This window comes from Cinclus cinclus, chromosome 7 (assembly GCF_963662255.1).
Source record: "Cinclus cinclus chromosome 7, bCinCin1.1, whole genome shotgun sequence".
NCBI lineage: Eukaryota > Metazoa > Chordata > Aves > Passeriformes > Cinclidae > Cinclus > Cinclus cinclus.
In genome coordinates this window covers 33,642,829-33,660,792 of record NC_085052.1, presented here as the reverse complement: position 1 = coordinate 33,660,792, position 17,964 = coordinate 33,642,829, and the positions used below count along the sequence as shown (strand labels likewise).

Below are 17,964 nucleotides of genomic sequence, written 5' to 3'. Positions count from 1 at the left end.
CTTTTTTTTTTTTTTTTCTCCCCTCTGAATCCTCATCAGACTTGTGGCCAGGACTGGAGCCCAAGTGCTCATGGGGATGTGTCACATTTGGAGCTGATCAGGCAGGGATGAACCTCTGGGGAGGATTTCCAGGACAGGAAAATCTCTTTTAACCCACCAGGGTGAAGAATATAGGAGAATATGAAGAATATGGAGCCTGGGTGGGACAGTGATGCTGGGAAGGGGAAATGCTATGAAAGCTCTGCCTACTGAGCTGAGTGTGAGGAGAGGATGGATGGGAAGCAAGAGGAGACCAGGGAATGGCTGGAAAAGCCTGGGAAAATATCGGTGTGATCCCTCCTGATGGGTTTCTATGGAACACTGTCAAGTGAATTTAAAAGACAAGCTCTGCAGCCATGAGCAAGAAGGAATTGTCCACGCCTCCTGGCAGGCTCTTAAGGAGCAAAGTGAGGTCACCACTCTGAGCACATGCAGTCAGTAAATGCCAGCACTAAGGTAGCCCTGGAAACCTTGATTGAGGCTGCCTTTGGTGTGGGACACGCTGCAGCCCTGCCTGTGCCTGGCAGCACAAAGGAGCCTGTCCATGGAGCAGGGGGTCCTTGGGATTGCTGCTCTATTCCTAAAGCTGAGGAGAAGGGATGGAGCTAGTTAAGGACAAAAAAACACTTTTGGGGTGAAGAGAGGTGAAAACATCGCTGTGGAGGGTGTGACAAGAGCCTCAGTCCCTGGGACTGCCTGCAATACACACAGGGATTCACCCTCTCAAACGCTGACCCGTTTGTTTTTGCACTCCCCATTTTCCAGGCACAGACCTGGCTCTGACCCATGGAAACAGCGCCATCTCCCCCAAGACCCCCAAGCTCTGAGCAGACTGATACACCCTTAGTGATTCAAGCCATGCCACTGATGTCCTCTCTCCACTATTTGGAAATTTTTAATGTGAATGTTTGGCCGCTGCCTTACACACACCCGTGTGATTTTGGGATGGTGGCTGCAAGAGCAGAGCCTGGCAGCCCCTGCTGCCCTGCCTTTCCCCCCCTAAGATCTTGGTTTTAAATTGGTTCAATCCAAACCCAAGTTCACCAGGAGATTGCCCAGCCACAGACCAGTTAGGCAGCTCTCCCATATTTTCACAGGAAAGTCAGCATGATAAAGCTTCATCAAGAGAGTTGGCACAAACAGGATTTCCCCAGCCCTCATCTCCTCATCTCCATCTGGAGAGATGCCAGACCCTGACACAGCCTGTCTTGGGTTGGGGGGTGCATGTGAGCAAAAAAGTGGGTGCAAAATGCTCTTGTGAGGCTCTGACCTGTTGGGAGAAAGAGAGGGCAGTCTCCACCCGGTGTTAGGTAAGAGCTATCGCTGCTAACACTTTGGGAAGCTGGTTTGCATCACCTGTGACATGTCTGAGCCTGAAAGCAGGTCAGCAAAATGCCTGACACAAGGATTTTTGACACAAGGTAGGGTGAGGGTGTTATTCTTCGCCCCTGCAAAATAATAAAATCAGTGCTAGTACAATATCACAGCTTGATGGGGACTTATCAGGGCACAGGCTCAACCAACTGTCCAATTTCTTCAGGAGATTAATCACAAAAGTCCCAAATGACAGCCAATTCAACAAACCTGCATTTTTGGGGAACAGAGGAGAACCGAACCTCAACAGCTGGGGAGGGGGGGAGGATTTTGAACTTTCTGTAGTACATGGATATTTATCTCTTCCAGAAAATCTTCATGCAATGTGTGTGTGCTCCCTAAAAGTGTCCTCCCAGGGCCCTGGTAAATAGTGGTAGGTTTCTTTGCCAGGTGGTTTTGCACTTCAGTTCAGAGCGATACTTTGCAAGAGTAGACCCCACCTCTGTGGGGTTGGATGGACACCTCCTGTCCCCCTGTGCCACTGAAAACATGGCTGAGAGAATCTTGGGCATCGAGGCATGACAAGAATCCACCAGTTTAACCAGAGGGTGGCTGTCTGTCCAGCTTCCACGTGGTAACCCCCTGTGCCAATTCTCTGTATCACCTTGCAGTGCAGGGAAGATGAGCACAGAGGACTCTGCCAACGACTCCTCTCCCACCCTGCCTGTCCTTGGCCTTCTGGTTCCCACCACGGAGCTGGTCCCACCCAGTGCTGCATCCCCTCAGGTGACAGACTGGCTGCCCATCATCGGCGGGGTCATCTGCATCTTCCTGGTCCTGGCCACCCTCCTCATCTTTGTCACCCTCTGCAAGCCAGTGGCGCTGGTCTGGTCCCTCTCTGGTCCACAGGAGTGCCTGCCCCACCACCCCGTGGATGCCAGCGAGCCCCAGCTGAGGCTCTGGAAGCGTCTGGGCTCCCTGAGGTGCTCCATCAGCAGCTTCAGGAGGAGCCAGCTGATGTCTCAGAGCCCCCTCCCCTGTCCCAGCCAGGACTGGCGCATCATGGAGTCCACCAAAATGTGATCTTGCCCTGCTACTCTTTCCCAAGGTTTTGGCTCCCTTCTCAAGTATCTCTTGGTATCCTGAGCAACCCGACAGAGACCCTTTGAGCAACTCATTTCCAGGCAGTGACTCTGGAAATTTGCAGTGGCTCTGCAAAAACCAGGAAATTTTGCAATGCCAGGCTCCCAGATGCTTTCCAGGTTACTGCTTCCTGCCAGGGAAGGTGGAGGCATCCAAACTACACCCACACATAACTACCAGCGGGTGGTCCAAAAAAAACCCCTGCTGCTTCATTTCTTTCGGAAAACATTGTGCAAGTTGTGCTCCACCTGAACAAATAGCCTGGAAGAGAACGGGAGCAACCTGGCTACCTGGAAAGAGGCAGCCCAGGGCAAACCTGCTCCACAGAATGCAATCCTCAGTGGACATTTCCCCCCTCGAGCTGGTGGAGGGAGCCTCATGTCCGCACGTGCTGCCTGGTCCCTGTCACCTCCTTCCATGCAATTGCTGTGCAATTGCATTCCCATTCCTGCTCTCTGGTCTGCCTGGTTTTGGGAGAAAGGGATGGGGAAACATTCAGAAACTCTCCTGCTGCCCCGGGGATGTGGGGATGCATTTGAAGGGAGAGACCTTCTGTACAAATGGCTCACACTGAAGGTGTAAATTAAACTAAAGCTGAGTGATGGCACGTTTCTGTTTCTCCTCCATGTTGTTCTGTGGAAAAACGACTTCCCCCAGTTACTTCCTCTCTTTTGCCTTGGACTTCCAAGGTCATCCCCCTCTTTTGGGAAGCAGATTCTAAGAAAAGGCACTCTGACACCAGTCAGACTGGAATTCCCTCCATTCCTCCAATTTGCCAAACCAGCTCAATTTGAGGAGACCTGTGCAGGGACACACCTCCATCCTGGGATTGCAGACTGGTGTCAGATCCCAGAGACATCGGGTACACCGTGCCATAGCACAACAGGTGATGAGGAACCACAGGATTCCTTGGGGACCGGCCGCCCTGAGCAGACACACGGCTCCCGGCAAATCTTTGTGGCAGGAGGCAAAAGGCTCCTTTCTTCTCTGCCTGTGACTCATCCTGCCCGCCCTACCAGGGACAAAGCTGCCCCTTTCTCCGTGCCGGCAGAGGTATTGAAGGCAGGAGGAGCCTTCCCAGGGCCCTCTGCAAAGAGCCTTTGGTGCCCGCTCCAGAAGAGCCCAGGGCTGGAAGGGATGCTGGAAACCCGTGTGAATGCCCGCATTCATTCGGTGCTTACTGAGCCATTCAGCTCTGCCCACCGCTCCCGCGAAGAGCAACAAAAATGAAAGCAAAGCCCAAATGCTTTTCTCCCTCTCCGAGCATCTCTTTGCGGCACTCCTCTCCCTCCCCTTGGAGAGCTCTGTTTGGGAGGAGGGGGGAAACAGGGATGTAGCCAAAGTGGCCTCACCAGCACAGGGCTTGGCTCTTCTCCTCTCACCCCCTGCAGAAATGGGGCGAGTTTCTTAATTTTTCCTTGTTCTTTGCTGCCTTCTCCCCGCCACTCACAGCCTGGACTAGCAGAGGGGTGGACGAGCAAAAATACATCTCTCCCTGTCCTGAGAGAACAGAACACTGAAGGGGAGAGAAAATCCCTGCCCTGGGCTTCCAGCAGCTCATGGACAGTGGGCACAGTTAGTGGGGGACTCCCACCTCCCACACTGGGGTGCCAGGGGAAGACACACGTGCCTGCACAATGCTGCTGGCAGCCGGGATGTCCTCGGGGACACTGACTTCATAGCTGCTCTGCAGGAAGATGGGTCTGTTGTCATTGACATCCAGGACGGTCACGTACACCGTGGCAGTCCCGGTGCGCCGGTTCCCGGTGGGGCCGTTGTCTGTAGGGAGAGAAAGGTGAGGGAGGGAGGCTCAGCCACCTCCTCTTTGCACAGCTGGTGCTCAGCCCATGGCTGCTGAAATAACAGGATCAAGATTTATAAACCAAAACATTTCATCTTTTTGCAGCTTTCAAAGCCCACACTGAACCATGGGATTTAGTTCCCTCCCCCCCCCCCCCCCACCTTTCTATTCTGAAAAAAAGAGGAAAAGCCAAACCACCTCCAAGCTCTGCCATGGAGCCCAGTGAGGCTAGAAATGCAACTGATCATTAGAGAGGATTTTCAATTCCATATACCCAGTGAAGGGACTGCTGGAGGCCAGGGATTTGGGAGGTGAAAACAGCCTGATGAGTTTTCCACAGCTGCAGCTCAGTTCACAGCCAAAGAGCAGCAGGATGGTTCATAGACAAGGACATGACAGCAGAGCTCTTGGATTTGTCAGGGAGAATGAGGCACTGGGAAGCCTGGAAGATTTGGGTTGGATTTTTTTAACATGCCTGTTTTGCAGGCTAAACCCACCCAATTGGGAGCCTTTGGGGTCTGGGGCAAACACAGGCATTGTGATCCCCATTGGAGGGGCACAACAGATCCTTTGCCCCTTGGGATCCAGCCCTGTGTGCCCAGGAAATGCAGCATCCCTGTGGCATCGGCAATGATGTGCCCCCAACATTTCTGTCCAGGCCACTTATTTCCCCTTTCAAAAGGGACATCCAAGTCATCTGTGAACAGGCACATCATTATAAAGCTCTGGGGATGACAGCCAAGCTGAGTTTGGCATATGGACCCTCTGCCTGTGCCAGGTGGCTCAGGGTTAATCAGCAGCCATAGAGCCAGGGGCTGGCATGTCTTGACGGGAATGATGCTGTGGTGTTGGCATTTTTTGGTACAGGGCTGCCCTGGACGGTGTGAAGCCTCTCAGGAGCAAGGGGCCTTCCTTCCCTGGGTGAAAGGGAGAGCCCTGGGGCTGGGCAAACCTGAGAGGAGAATACACCCTCTGCAAAAGTCATGATGGATATGGGACATATTAATTCACATGGGCTGTGAGATGTTAACACCAGGCACAGGGTCTGGTTTGCAGAGTGCCTTGGAGGTTGCTGCGCCTCCAACATGCCTGCAAGGGAGCTTGACACGTGCATGGCCACCCCATGGGTCTGTGTGGCAGGGATTCCTGGGAAATCCTTACCAATGGCCTCCAGGATCAGTGTGTAGGATGCCACGGTCTCCCTGTCCAGGCTCACGACTGTCCTGACCACCCCGTCCCTGAAGCCGACGCTGAATTTGCCATCCTGGTTCCCACCTGCAGCAAAGGACAAGTAGAATAGAAACTTGGAATGGGTTGGGTTGGAAGGAACCTTAAAGATCATCTTGTTCCAACAGTTTGCCATGGGCAGGGACACCTACTAGACCAGGCTGCTCTAGCCTGACCTTTAACACCTCCAGGGATGAAGCATCCACTATCCACAATGCCTGGCTACCCTTTCAGTGAAGAAATGTTTCCCAGTCTCTAATCTGAACCTTCCCTGGTGGAATTTGAGGCCATTTCCTAGGATCCTGCAGCCTGGGCGTGGGGTCAGCCCAGCTGTGCAAGGATGGTTTTGTATCTTGTCCCCTGGCAGAGCACAGGAAAAATCCAACAGCCATGGGAAAAGCTGAATCTTTTCCTGAATGCTTCGGAAGCAAACTGCACGTGAGCTGTGGTATCTGTGGGACGGCACACCCCGTCTCAGGGCCATGATGTGAAACAGCAGACTGCTATTGTGGGAAAAATGACTCTCTGGCGACACTTCCGTTCTTTACTCTCTCCCTGAGAGGCTCAGTTTGCAAGTCAAACCATGGCCAGGGGATTCCCCAGCCTCCTGCTGCAGGTGCTGCAGGTGCTGCAGCGAGCCGGGCGCTGCATCGCTGCCCGCCCAACCACACCTGCCCGTGGGGCTACAAAATGCCCCAAAATTCCATTTACGGCTCCTAGCCCTTAACACTCACGAGAACCACCCCAGCCCTTGCTCCCTAGCTGTATCCTGCCCGTCCTTTTCTGGGGGAGCTGGGGTCAGCAGAGTGGTCAGCGTGGCCGGGAGCCGAGCGGGGCTGTTCATCAGCGGGCGATGCCGGACAAGGTTTGGAGGGGCTGGGAAGGGCAGCGCTCAGAGCACAGAACGCCCTGGGGCAACCTGTGCCTTCCTGCGGCCGGGGCTCCCGTCCTGAGTGGGGCTCCCACCTGTGATGAAGTAGCTGAGCTCGGCGTTCAGCCCGATGTCGGCATCTGTGCAGTTCAGCCGGACCACTTTGAAATCCCGGGCCACGTTCTCTGGCAGGGACACGTTGTAGACGGCGGGGAAGAAGGTGGGGTTCTCGTCATTCACATCCAGAACTGGAAAAGGGGAGCAGAGCTGAGTGTGCTGCCCCTACTCTAGATTCCAGGCTGATTCTGCTGGGCTCCCGAATCCCCCTCCTGCTGCTCTTGGCATCCCAGGGAATGCTCTGCCTGACTCTCCCTGCTTTTTGTGCGGTGGGGCTGCCTGCAAAGTGGCTGTAAGCTGTATTTGGTTGCCTCTGATACCCACAGATCACCCTCCTCTCAGCCAAAAAAACCACATTGCATCACTGTAATTCAAGTCACTAAGTCTGTTTCCATCCCCATTCAAAAGAAAATCTGGGGGCTTAAATATAAGCTCAGTATTTCCTGGGGCATGGCAGAGAGCTCTGAATGTACAGGACCAGGAACTTCTTTCCAAACTCAGGCCTGGGGACAACCCAGGGTCAGTTTATTTCCAGATGACATTTATCCTTTCCCAGCACTAGACTTGCACAAAGCCAGTAAACAGCAAGGTATTAAATTAAAGACAGACCACGCAATAAGGTTCCAGATCTGTACTGGTATTGCGTGGGCTGTCCAGGCATGCATGCTGAAGTAAAAGAAAAGTAACACTGGGAATGGGGGAATGGAGGGGGGGGAAAAAAAAGGAGAATTTGGGGGCACTGCCAGAAAAACCAATATTCTCCCCATCTCTGCAGTGTGATGGGAGCCATCCCTATGTCCTAATGTACACAAAGCCAGACCTGATCCTTTTTCCAGGCCTCAGGGTGTCTCCCACAGAAACTGCATTTCCTGCAGTGAGGTGTCCTTGTCCTGGTGGGGTCTGGGCACACCCACCTTTGACAGTGAGGGTGCTGGTGGAGCTCTTGGCAGGCGCGCCGGCGTCGCTGGCCACCACCCTCAGGTAGTACTCAGGGATCCTCTCCCTGTCCAGCACGGCTGTGGAGCTGACCAGCCCGCTGGTGCTGTTGATGAGGAAATCCATGCGGGGCATCCCCACCTGCATGCGGTACGACACCTGCCCGTTGGGACCCTCGTCCAGGTCGATGGCCACCACCTGGTGGGGAGAGCACCCTAATCATCTCCTGCCTGTGGTACAGAAATCCCCAGTGCCTTTGGGATGCAGGGATGAAATGGCCTTGGAGGACCCGTGGGGTGAAAATGCACAAACCCTTCTGCATCCTCCCGTTACATTGCTAGAGGATGGCAAAGGGAAGGAGATGGAGAAGATGGAGGAGGTGGAAGAGATGAAGAGAAGGGAGAGAATGTGTTGCTAGCTCGCTTCGCAGAAGCCATGGCAGGGACAGCAGCACCTCCCAGCGTGAGGAATGGTAGCAGTGGGACAAGCTCACCTGGAAGACAGAGGAGCCCGCGGGAAGGCCCTCGGCGATCTCGGCGACGAAGGGCAGGTTTTGGAAAGTGGGGTCATTGTCGTTCAGGTCCAGCAGGTTGACAAAAACTGTGGCACTGCTGGTGGCTCTCAGGGGTGGCCTCCCACCTGTGAAGGCCAGGAATGGGGTGTCAAGGTTAACACTTGAGTTGTTTCCACCCCTTTCCCCTACAATAAGCCCTCACCCTCTGTGCAGATGGCAGTGCAGGATGGGGTGATGGCCCTGATTTGTCATGGATGATCTGCCACAGATGGACAATTAGACAGAATCCTAGATTGGTTTGCGTTGGAAGGGACCTTACAGATAATCTAATTCCAATCCTCTGCCATGGGCAGGGACACCTTCCACTAGACCAGGTTGTTCCAAGCCCCATCCAGCCTGCCCTGGGACACTTCCAGGGTTAGAGCAAGACACAGCTTCTCTGGGCAACCTGTTCCACCACCTTCGTAGTAAAGAATTTCCTTCCAACATCGTATCTCAATCTCTCCTCTTTTGGTTTAAAACCACTCCCCTTTGTCCTGAAAACAAAGAATTATCTTTGTATATCTACCTTTTTTTTTTCCCTAAGGAAAGCTTCCCTGCTGCAATATTTCCAGAGGAAAACCCATCAGCTCTGTTTCCCTCACCTGCTCAAATTGATTGTGATGCCAATGGAGCAAGTTTGAGGGGAGAGAGAGTTCCTGCCTCTCAGGCTCATTCTCATGGCTGCTACATGAATGACTGAGAGGGTTTTCTAGTTTTTCTCAGCAGCAGCTTTCAAGCTACTCCCATTTTTTGACCTCAGAAACACTCCTGCTCAAAACAGGAGAAAAGAAAACAGAGGACGCTCTGTCATAAAGGCAAGACCAGGCTGGGGGAAGGCTCAGCTCAACAGTGAAGAGAACCAGGGTGGGGTGGGAGCTCACAGTCGGTGACGGACACCACGATCCTGCGCATCAGCTGGGCCTCCTGGGCGTTGGGATTCTCCCGGTCCAGCAGCACGCCCGACGTGCGGATCTTGCCCGTGGTGCTGTTGAGGCTGTAGAACTTGTTGGGAGGCCTGATGCTGTACACCACTGTGCCATTTTCCCCCAGGTCCGGGTCAACAGCCACCACCTGCCAAAGTTAGGGGAACAGCACAGACTTACAGCAGAGTGCTGGGAATTAACTGCCATGGGGAGTCCCTGTGGAATTTTGCTGGTGTCGAGCTTGGCCTCCCTGCAGCAGCAGCAGCAGCAAGAAGTTCTTCCTCCATCCAGCTCTGTATTCTCATGACTTTTTTTTTTTTTTTTTCATAAAATTTGCAGGGGTTTTTTCACCCTTGGGACCTCTGCTCTGGTGTTAAATGTCCCCAAAACTGGCCTGTGAGCACAGGAGGTAACAGCATGACAAGACAAAAATGCACAGCAATCAAACTGGATTTTCCTCCTTTTGAATAAAACCAGATAAAAAACGAGTACCCCTTGAAAAAATAAAGCAAATGGGACAAAGAGACGTGCTGAGGAACTTGTGCTGTCACATCAGGAACGCTGGGAATAATTCTTTGGTGGAGCTCTCCTCCACACCAGATATTTTGTGCTTTATTGTTCTCCCTGTGACGTTTTTAATTACAGGGGACATTTACATTAGAAAAACACCCCAATTTCATTGCTCTCATAACTTCCCCAGCTCCCGCTGCTTGTCCCGCAGCTGAATTTACATCGCATCAGTGACAAAATAATTATTTTCCCAGCAACTAATTGGGTTGTCAAAGGCAAGATGACTTCAAGCTGGCACTGAGCAGCAGGGCTGAAGGAGAGAAAACTGTGCTCTGGCTCAGTCAGCACTGCCAGACCCTTCTCCCCCTTAAAAAAAAAAAAAATCCCTTTTTTTTTTTGCATTCTTCCTCCTTATATGATTTTGTGGATTCTCTTCACTTTTCCCTCATTTATTTTCCATTTTGTTCCCGTCATTCTTCTCTTGGCGTGATGGAATAGAAGCCTCCCCCTCTCCTTCTCTTTTATTTCACCAGAGGGACTTGAAAGACTGTAAATCAAAGTCTTTCAGAGAGGTCCTTGAAGGAGGTCGCAGGCGAGGCTAAGAAAAGAAGGATTTGGCCACAATCCACACAATTTGAAGAGGAAAAGAAAAAATCCCAGAAGGGAGAAGAAACACAGGGGATGGTCAGCAGCAGGAGGAAGCTTTTAAATGGAATTCTGCAAGAGGGTGCCGGGCTGAAGGTGACAGAGGTGACACCCGTTTGGAGGTGACACCCCTTTGCAGGTGAACCTCTGCTCCAGCCAACCCTTTGGCACAACCTTGCCTCACACATACCGTGGTGACATCCGAGTTGGGGGGGGTCATTTCCACCAGGTTAATGAAATAGGGCTCATCCTTCCAGGTGGGATAGTTGTCATTGATGTCCAGCAGCGTGATGTTCACCTGTGAGAGAGCAAGGAAGGAAAGCTGCTGCAGGAGGTGCAGGTTCCTGAGGCACGGAATATCTCATGGATGTACCCAACGTGTGTTCCAGGCAGTGGCAGAGTCACCATCCCTCAGGGAATTTAAAAGATGTGGAGTTGTGGCACTTGGAGACCTGGGTTAGTGCTGGGCTTGGCATGGCTGGACCTGATCCTCTTAGAGACCTTTTCCAACCTGAATTATTCTATGGTTTTGTGATTCTGTGTTCACACTCTGGAGGGAAAACCTGTGAAAAAAAATCAACATCCTGCAATTCTGCAGCCAAGGCTCCTTAGCATAGCTGAACTGGGTTTTGTTCCTGTGTGTTTATCACAGTTAAGAACAACCACAGGGCACGAGGTGTATGTGTGTCTTCAAGCAACTCCTTCACTGGAAGAGGGATGAAAATCAGTGGAGGAGAGCATGCAGTGGGAACGTGGCAGGAAAGGAAGGGAAAATCTGAGTGACTGGTAAAAAGCAGCAGGAGAAAACCCAAGAATAAATGAGATATCGGGAGATTAGGGTAAACAGGGGCTGGGAGGTGTAAAGACAAGAGCAGGGGTGAGGATGGTGTCTGAAAGTGTCACCTGTCCTCATTTTCAGTGTGACAAATGGCATCCCAGTGACAGCAGCGAGGCTCTGGGATGCATCCTGCTGCCTGGGAGTCTCTCACCTCCCCACAGCACCCCCTTCTCCCCAGCTTGTGGGGCTCTGCAGGTGTCCTGAGGGAAAGGGCTGCAGCTCCAGAGGAGCCCCCCATCCCTCAGCAGGTCCGGGAGGAGCTTTTCCAGGGATCTTCTCTGCTGCCAGGCCACTGTCACACCAGGCTGAGCTGCTGGTGCCACCCTGTGGCAGCAGAGGCCAGTCCGGACACCGGGGACAAGCCAAGGCACCACGGTGATCCCTGGGGAATGTTGGCGACCCATCCTTACTCCGAGCTTCTCATGTGCTTCACATTACCTGGACACCCTTATTCCCGATCTGAAAGGATTATTTTGAGTGCCAGGTGTATATCCAAGCAGACAAACTTACTCAGCTGCCCCAGTCTCACTGAGTTTTAATATTCTTTAACTTTTTAGGGGTCAGGAGGCATCTTTCCCCCCCTTGTCTTGCCTTTTAACAAGGTTATTAGGAACACAATCCCATCTGGAGCCCCAAAGGAGATCTCAGCATTCCACAGGCCACGCTGGTGCCTGGCCAAGGCCATCACACATCTCTGGGAGGTTCCTCAGGGAGCTTCCAGTCTGCTACCACAGACCTCCTGATGGCCCTCGGCAGGAGGGACAATTATTTTAGGGCTATTCCTCAGAACAACCACAAATTTTCCTGCATCGCCCTGCGTTGTGTCGGACGTCTCTCCTGCAATCCAACTAAGCGTGCCAGCAGCAGGAGCATCCAAACAATGAAATATCCAAAGAAATGTGATGCCATGAGCAGTAAGAGAGAGAATCATGGAACAGTTAAGGTTGGAAAAGACTTTAAGATCATCAAGGATGGATCCTTGGCTTTTTGATCTCCTGATATTTCCTGCTGGCTTTGCCAACAATGGGGTTCCCTGAGGCCTGAAAAGGGCAAGGCAAAGCACAAGGCTTCAACCTGCAGCTCCACCAGAACCTTCCCAGGAGCAGGGGCATTCTGGACTGGTTGGAAACCCTTGACCCAGGCAGCATGGGAATAGACTAAGGAATAACCACATGTACCTGCAGGCTCTCCGAGTAAGCCCCTTCTCAAAAGGAACAAAGAGAGCGTTCTGCAGGTGGAATAGGACTCACTACCACATCCACAGGCTCTGGAAAGCCAGGTGGCTCCTGTGTGAACATTTTTCCAGGAAAGAAAGCTGATTTCAAGATTTACAGCACCTGGACAGTCATCTTGGGAGCAGCAACAGGGGTAGTGCAGAGGACAGGAACCATAGTGTGCTCTTCACACAGCGAAAATGAAACACTGCAGCTCTCCACAGTCCCAGCCCTAAGTGGGCACCAGTGGCTCAAGGAGATGGGAGTTCTCCCCCCACTCACCATAGCAATGCCTGTCTTCTGGTGGTGCCCCACACCTCCATCCACTGCCCGCACAATGAGGATGTACTCGGATTTGGCCTCCCGGTCCAGCAAAGATGTTGTTGTGATTTCTCCTGCAGCCATAGGAGATGACAAGGTTAAAAAAGAAACACCTAAAAGCGAGGTCAGGATAGTCCACAAATGGTCCCCCCTTTTTTTTTTTGGATCCAAGCAGATGGACCTTGGCAGCTCCTGAACTAACAGGAACCTTCACAGCTGAGCCTTTCCTCAGGCTGAGGAGCTGAGTTTCCACGGAAGCCTCTTCTGAAGCTCTCAGGGTGACAGAGCAAGTGCTGGTGTCTGAAACCTGGTGAATCCCTTAAACTGTGGGACTCCTAAGCAGGCTGACTGGGGGAGAGGACAGAAGGGTGGGGGTGAAAGAAGGAACTGAAAGGAAAAGGGCAGAGCCCGTCCAGAGGCTCACCTGAGCGAGCATTGATCCGAAAATGTGAGGAGCCTTCCAGGGAGTAGATGATTGATTCTTGCCCATACTCCCTGGACCTGTCCATGTCTGTGGCATTGAGAAACAGCACTGTGGCTCCTTGAGGGAAGCAGAAATTAGGACTGGGATGAGCCAGAACTGCCCTGTGCCCCCACACTGCTCCTGCAGGTCACCCAGCCAAGGAGTCCCTTCTCCTGCACATGCACAAAGTGGCCAAACCCCCAGGCCCCACAGCTATGAGACTTCACCTCCCCAAAAGGGACTCCCCACTCCATTCTGGCTGTGAAACACCCAGGGCCCTCCTGGGAGCCCAGAGAAGGAGGAGGGGTGTGGCCCATACCTGCCATGATGTCCTCCATGATGGTTATCACATAGGAGGGCTTGCTGAACCTGGGGGGATTGTCGTTCTCATCCTGAAGCAAAGAGAAAGTCGAGAGGCTGGTTGGGAAAAGGGCTAAATGGTCAACTAGCTGCAGAAGTCTGATATGGGGATGCCTCTGGGTGACTGCATCTCAAGGTGTGACTGGTTTATGGCGCTAGCGAGGGAAGGTGGCCCTGGGGGGGAGGCACAGGGGGGCTGAGCCCAGGGACTCACTGTGGGGGAGGCTGAGGCTCGGGTGACATGATTGCCAGCACCACAGCATCGTGCACAGACCTGATCCTCCCTCCCTGAGCAGTACAGGGGTGGCTTTAGTATTCCAGGTCATCCTGGCCACAAGGTCATGAGGTAAACTGGATAGGCCAGGGGAGCTACTGAACTTTGGATGCCTCCCTTCCAGAGGAGGAATGTTGTGGGTGTTTGCACAGAGGGCAACCATAGCATTTTGGGGTCGGGGGAGCTGGTTTGCATGCCAATGTGCTCCCTCCAAGCCTGTCTTTGCCAGTGACTACAGCCATCCTGGAGAAACCAGGCAGGAGCAGTTGTTTGCAACATCCCCCAAAACAGATTTTGGATTGGTTTAAAGCTCCCTCCTGGGGGCTTTAAATGCTGTTTAAACATTGTTAAGAATCTGCTTTAAATGAACCAAACCCAACTGCCTATGGAGGGAAGGACAGAGATGCCAGGACATTGAAACACCTTTATGGACCTCTCCATTTCCCTGGGGCTGCTCTGGATATGTTTTCTACCCGGAGAGCACTGATGGACCTGCAGGCTCAGCTGCTCCTGCTGCCACCGAACTTGAGATTTGAAGCAATTTCACGTGCCAGTGATGCCCATCATGCTGCAATTAAATCGCCAGCCCCTGCTTTAGTTTCTGTAAGCAGGTGATCTTTAATCAGCCTTTGAGTCACTCAACTTTCCTGGTCCCTCCTCTGAGGGCAATGAGGAACTTGCTGCCAGTCTTGGTGGTGTCCTCACCATCCCTCCTCCTCACCATCCCTCCTCCTCATCCTCTCAGGGATTGGTGGGTCTCATCCAGGGCAAACCCAGGGCAGGTTAAAGGCACTGGAGAGGCTGACCTTGCATCCACATGCAGCTGCATGGGGCTGAGCTGGGCTCCAGCTGGGTGGACACCAGCCAGAGCAGATGCTGTTTTGTGTCATTAAGGTTCCTGAAATCATCAGGCCATGCTCAGAAAGGCCATGGCCCGGCAGTGCTGGTCCCAAGGAGGCAGGGTTTGCTTCTGGCTGGCTCTCCATCTGGCCAGAGCTGGCCTGCACCTGCTTTCTACTGCAGAAGGACAATTCCTACTTCAGCCACAGGAGCTCCAAAGCTCCCCAAGGCACCTGCAGCGATGCCACACAGAACCCGGCACTATTCCACTCCCACGAAAGATGTTATCCACCCAACCAGCTAAAACCAGCTTCTTCTGGCCCTCAGCCTTCCTGCCTACAACCTCACCCTCAGACAGCCATTGTATCATAGAGTCCTAGAATGGATTGGGTTGGAAGGGACATTGAAGCTCAGACAGTTCTCGCTCTTTGCCACGGGCAGGGACACCTTCCACTATCCCAGGATGCTCAGGGCCCCATCCAACCTGGCCTTGTACACTGCCAGGCATGGAGCAGACACAGCTCCTCTGGGCACCCTGATGTTTGGGGAGAAAAACTTGAATAATCCTGTCTGGTTTTCATGCCTTTTGCTCTCTGTCACCCCATGGTGTGGCAGGGCATCAGCGCACGGGGGTAAAGCTGTGCTCAAGCTCCTGCTTTGCTGTCAAGGGTAATCAAGGCCATCGATAAATCAGGAAGGTTTCAGGAACAAGCTGTGTTCCATGCCACTCCTAAAGTACAGCCTTTTCCTGGTATCTGGACATAAAATGTGTCTTTGACCCTGCTTCTTCACAGAGCTGTTGGTCTCACCACCCTCACAGAGAACGACTTCTTCCCAACATCCAACCTAAACCTCCCCTCTCCTCCAGTCTGCAGCAGATCCCCCTTGTCCTAGCACTCCCTGCCCTCTCCAAGGATGCTGAGAGTGGCAGACGCTCATGCCAAGCACACAGCCCCTCTCCTCCAGGCACAGGCACACCGTGAGCCGCCAGCTCATGGCTCTGAGCAGGGCGTTGGTGGCAGGGAGTGAGGCAGGAACTTATTAGCGGTGCTATTTCCTGGGATCCTGGCGCGGCGCGCAATATTAGTTCTGATTCGGCGACTCCCTCTACAAAAGCGTATTGTCCCCTAATGGGAAATCTACAAGGCGAGTTTGACTTCTTTATTAAAAACCAACAGCCAAAGGATGGAAAAAAATTACCTCCCTCCACACTCGCTCCGGTTCTGCCTTCTCACCGCTCTTGTTCCTCAAGTGCCGTCACAAAACACTTCCCCCTCATTTTCTTCCTAGTTTTTGGCTTTTATTTCTTTTCTTTTTCCAGCTGAGAGAAACTCCCTTCGGTTGAGAGTGGGAGAAGTGACAGCTACTTAAACCCTGCCAGCCTACAGACCCAAGCCAGGGAGATGACCCACTGAAGTGTGGTCTTGAAAAAGAGGTGTTTATGCTGTTGAAAGCACAGCGTGGGAAGGATGTATTTAACCACCACTAACTCCCTGGGTGCTGCCTTGTTCCCCCTCTCTCAAGCACGGTGAGTGATCTGAAGGAGAGACATGCTCATGGGACTTCATTCCCATCTTAGAGCATCATTGCCTTTATCTCCTTCACCTTCCCAGGCTGACGCTGCCACAGCTGTGAGACTGACATGTTATCAGCCAAACTGTCTCCGTCACTGATCCCTCCCTGCAGACACCCTCAAACCACAGCGTGCCTCAAAGTGACACACTGATCTGATCTTCCCCAGGAGCGCTGTGATGCTTTGCATCTCCCAGCACAAACCCCTCCTCCAGAGGGATTCCCACACCTGGTCCTGCCCTGCTCCTCACCCCCGTGGTTAGCTGTGGCATGAGACATGTGTAATAGGAATCCACCCATACACATCCACGGGGTGGGATAGTCTCGTTGGGTTTTTGATGAATGAACAGCACTGCTACGGAGCAGGGAAAGCACGGAGGAATGCCAGGCACTTACAAACACCTCGATGGTGACAGGGACGGTGCTGTTGAGCGGCGGGTTGCCGGCATCCTTGGCCATCACCGTCAGGTAGATGACACCGTTGGCCACCTGCTCGTAGTCCAGGGGATGGTTCACGCTGATCACTGGAAAGATGCACAGAGGGAGGGGGTCAGGGGAGCACCTGCACACCGAGCAGGGTGTGGGCACGCTCAGGGGTGTCCCCGTGGTGCCAGGAGCAGCACCTACCTCCGTACCCTTCCGACACCGTGATGTCGAAGTAGTCGCGGAAGGCAGACGCCCGCACGATGCTGTAGGAGATCTGGTTGTTTGGAGGGGAGTCCTCATCAGATGCCTAGGGTGTAAGCAGAGGGAACGCATGGGCATGGGAGCTGTGCCAGGCAGAGCTGAGGGGATGGGAGGTGCAGGCCTCCCAAGGAGACTGGAAAAGTGATGGAGGGAGCTGTTCCCATAAGGGGTCCTGAGGGGGGTCTATAAGCCAACCTCCTCTTGCCTGATTCTCTCATACGAGAAAGAAGCTGTTGCTGGGACCTGCTTTGGAAGATGTTTGTTAAAGCCGTGGCAGGTATTGATCATTTTAAACTGATAGAGGGAGGTTTAGATTAGATGTCAGGTAGAAATCCTCCCCTGTGAGGGTGGGGAGGCCCTGGCACAGGTTGCCCAGGGAAGGTCTGGCTGCCCCGTCCTTGGAAGTGTTCAAGGCCAAGCTGAACGGGGCTTGGAGCAACCTGGTCTTGTGGAAGATGTTCCTGCCCATGGCAGGGGATTGGAACTGTCTGAGCTCTGAGGGCCCTTGCAACCCAAACCATTGTGTGGTTCAAACCCACTCCTGCCTCCCTGCTGCACATCCCAAGCGGAGGAGCCACTGCAGTCCCTCACCCGGAGCCGGACCACCTGGGCAACAGAGGGCTCGTTCTCCCTCAGGGCCCCCAGGTAAGCCTCCTTCTGGAAGGTGGGGACGTTGTCATTGACATCAAGGACGTTGATCCTGACGCGTCCTGTGGTCTCCTCCCCGCCGCCGTCCCGGGCGATGACGGTCAGGGTGTAGCGCTGAGTGGTCTCAAAGTCCAGCCGAGCCGTCAGGATGATCACACCCGTGTCCTTGTCCAGGGAGAAACTGAGGGGGCAGCAAAGGAAGGGGGAAAAGCCTCGGTGACCACACACTGGAGAGGGAGAGGCAGCAGCCTGACAGTGTGAAGTTCACGGCTTTTTTCTGCTGGTCTCCGAACACCTTCAAGAGCTCCACAGAGTTGAGCAGTAAGAAACCCTCAGTGATGCTCCACAGGCAGAGACAATGGGTGCAGAGGCCCCCAGGTCTGTTCTGCTGGGCAGCCCACGTTTGTTCCCCAGCTTTCCACCACAGGTGTTACTCCAGGGGCCAACAACTCACTGCAAATCCGTTTGCTGGCCTCAAGCAATGCTGGTGCCTGCAGGTCCCTACTTAGCAAGGCAATTAAACATGCTGAGCATCAGGCAGGTGCTGAACTCACACCTCTGGGAGACAGCACAAACAGGGAGTCACAGGGCATCTCACAGGTAGGACATAACCAGTGCCTTTAATCACCCAGTGAGGTTCTTGGAGTGGATTTTGGAGGGTCAAA

At 53.2% G+C, this 17,964-nt stretch overlaps 2 protein-coding genes across 2 annotated transcripts in view; one reads left to right on the top strand and one right to left on the bottom strand.

Annotated features, from left to right (window-relative positions):
* The window catches only part of CDH23 (cadherin related 23), a 167,843-nt gene that overhangs the window by 43,126 nt on the left and 106,753 nt on the right, over positions 1-17,964 (bottom strand). The window contains exons 14-26 of the mRNA XM_062496854.1: positions 17,243-17,480; positions 16,592-16,697; positions 16,361-16,488; positions 13,238-13,310; positions 12,880-12,996; positions 12,417-12,529; positions 10,273-10,380; positions 8,886-9,075; positions 7,942-8,087; positions 7,427-7,646; positions 6,491-6,643; positions 5,459-5,572; positions 4,127-4,275 (exon numbers count right to left, since the gene is read on the bottom strand). Of these exons, the coding sequence (XP_062352838.1) occupies positions 4,127-4,275; positions 5,459-5,572; positions 6,491-6,643; positions 7,427-7,646; positions 7,942-8,087; positions 8,886-9,075; positions 10,273-10,380; positions 12,417-12,529; positions 12,880-12,996; positions 13,238-13,310; positions 16,361-16,488; positions 16,592-16,697; positions 17,243-17,480 (1,855 nt within the window). The remainder of the gene's footprint in view (positions 1-4,126; positions 4,276-5,458; positions 5,573-6,490; positions 6,644-7,426; positions 7,647-7,941; positions 8,088-8,885; positions 9,076-10,272; positions 10,381-12,416; positions 12,530-12,879; positions 12,997-13,237; positions 13,311-16,360; positions 16,489-16,591; positions 16,698-17,242; positions 17,481-17,964) is intronic.
* On the top strand, positions 2,035-2,436 carry C7H10orf105 (chromosome 7 C10orf105 homolog). The gene has a single exon (XM_062496062.1). The coding sequence runs from the start codon at positions 2,035-2,037 to the stop codon at positions 2,434-2,436; it is 402 nt and encodes a 133-aa protein (XP_062352046.1).

What these genes read in the sequence shown, in the direction of transcription:
- C7H10orf105 (XM_062496062.1), top strand. Translation starts at nt 2,035, where the DNA reads ATGAGCACAGAGGACTCTGCCAACGACTCCTCTCCCACCCTGCCTGTC.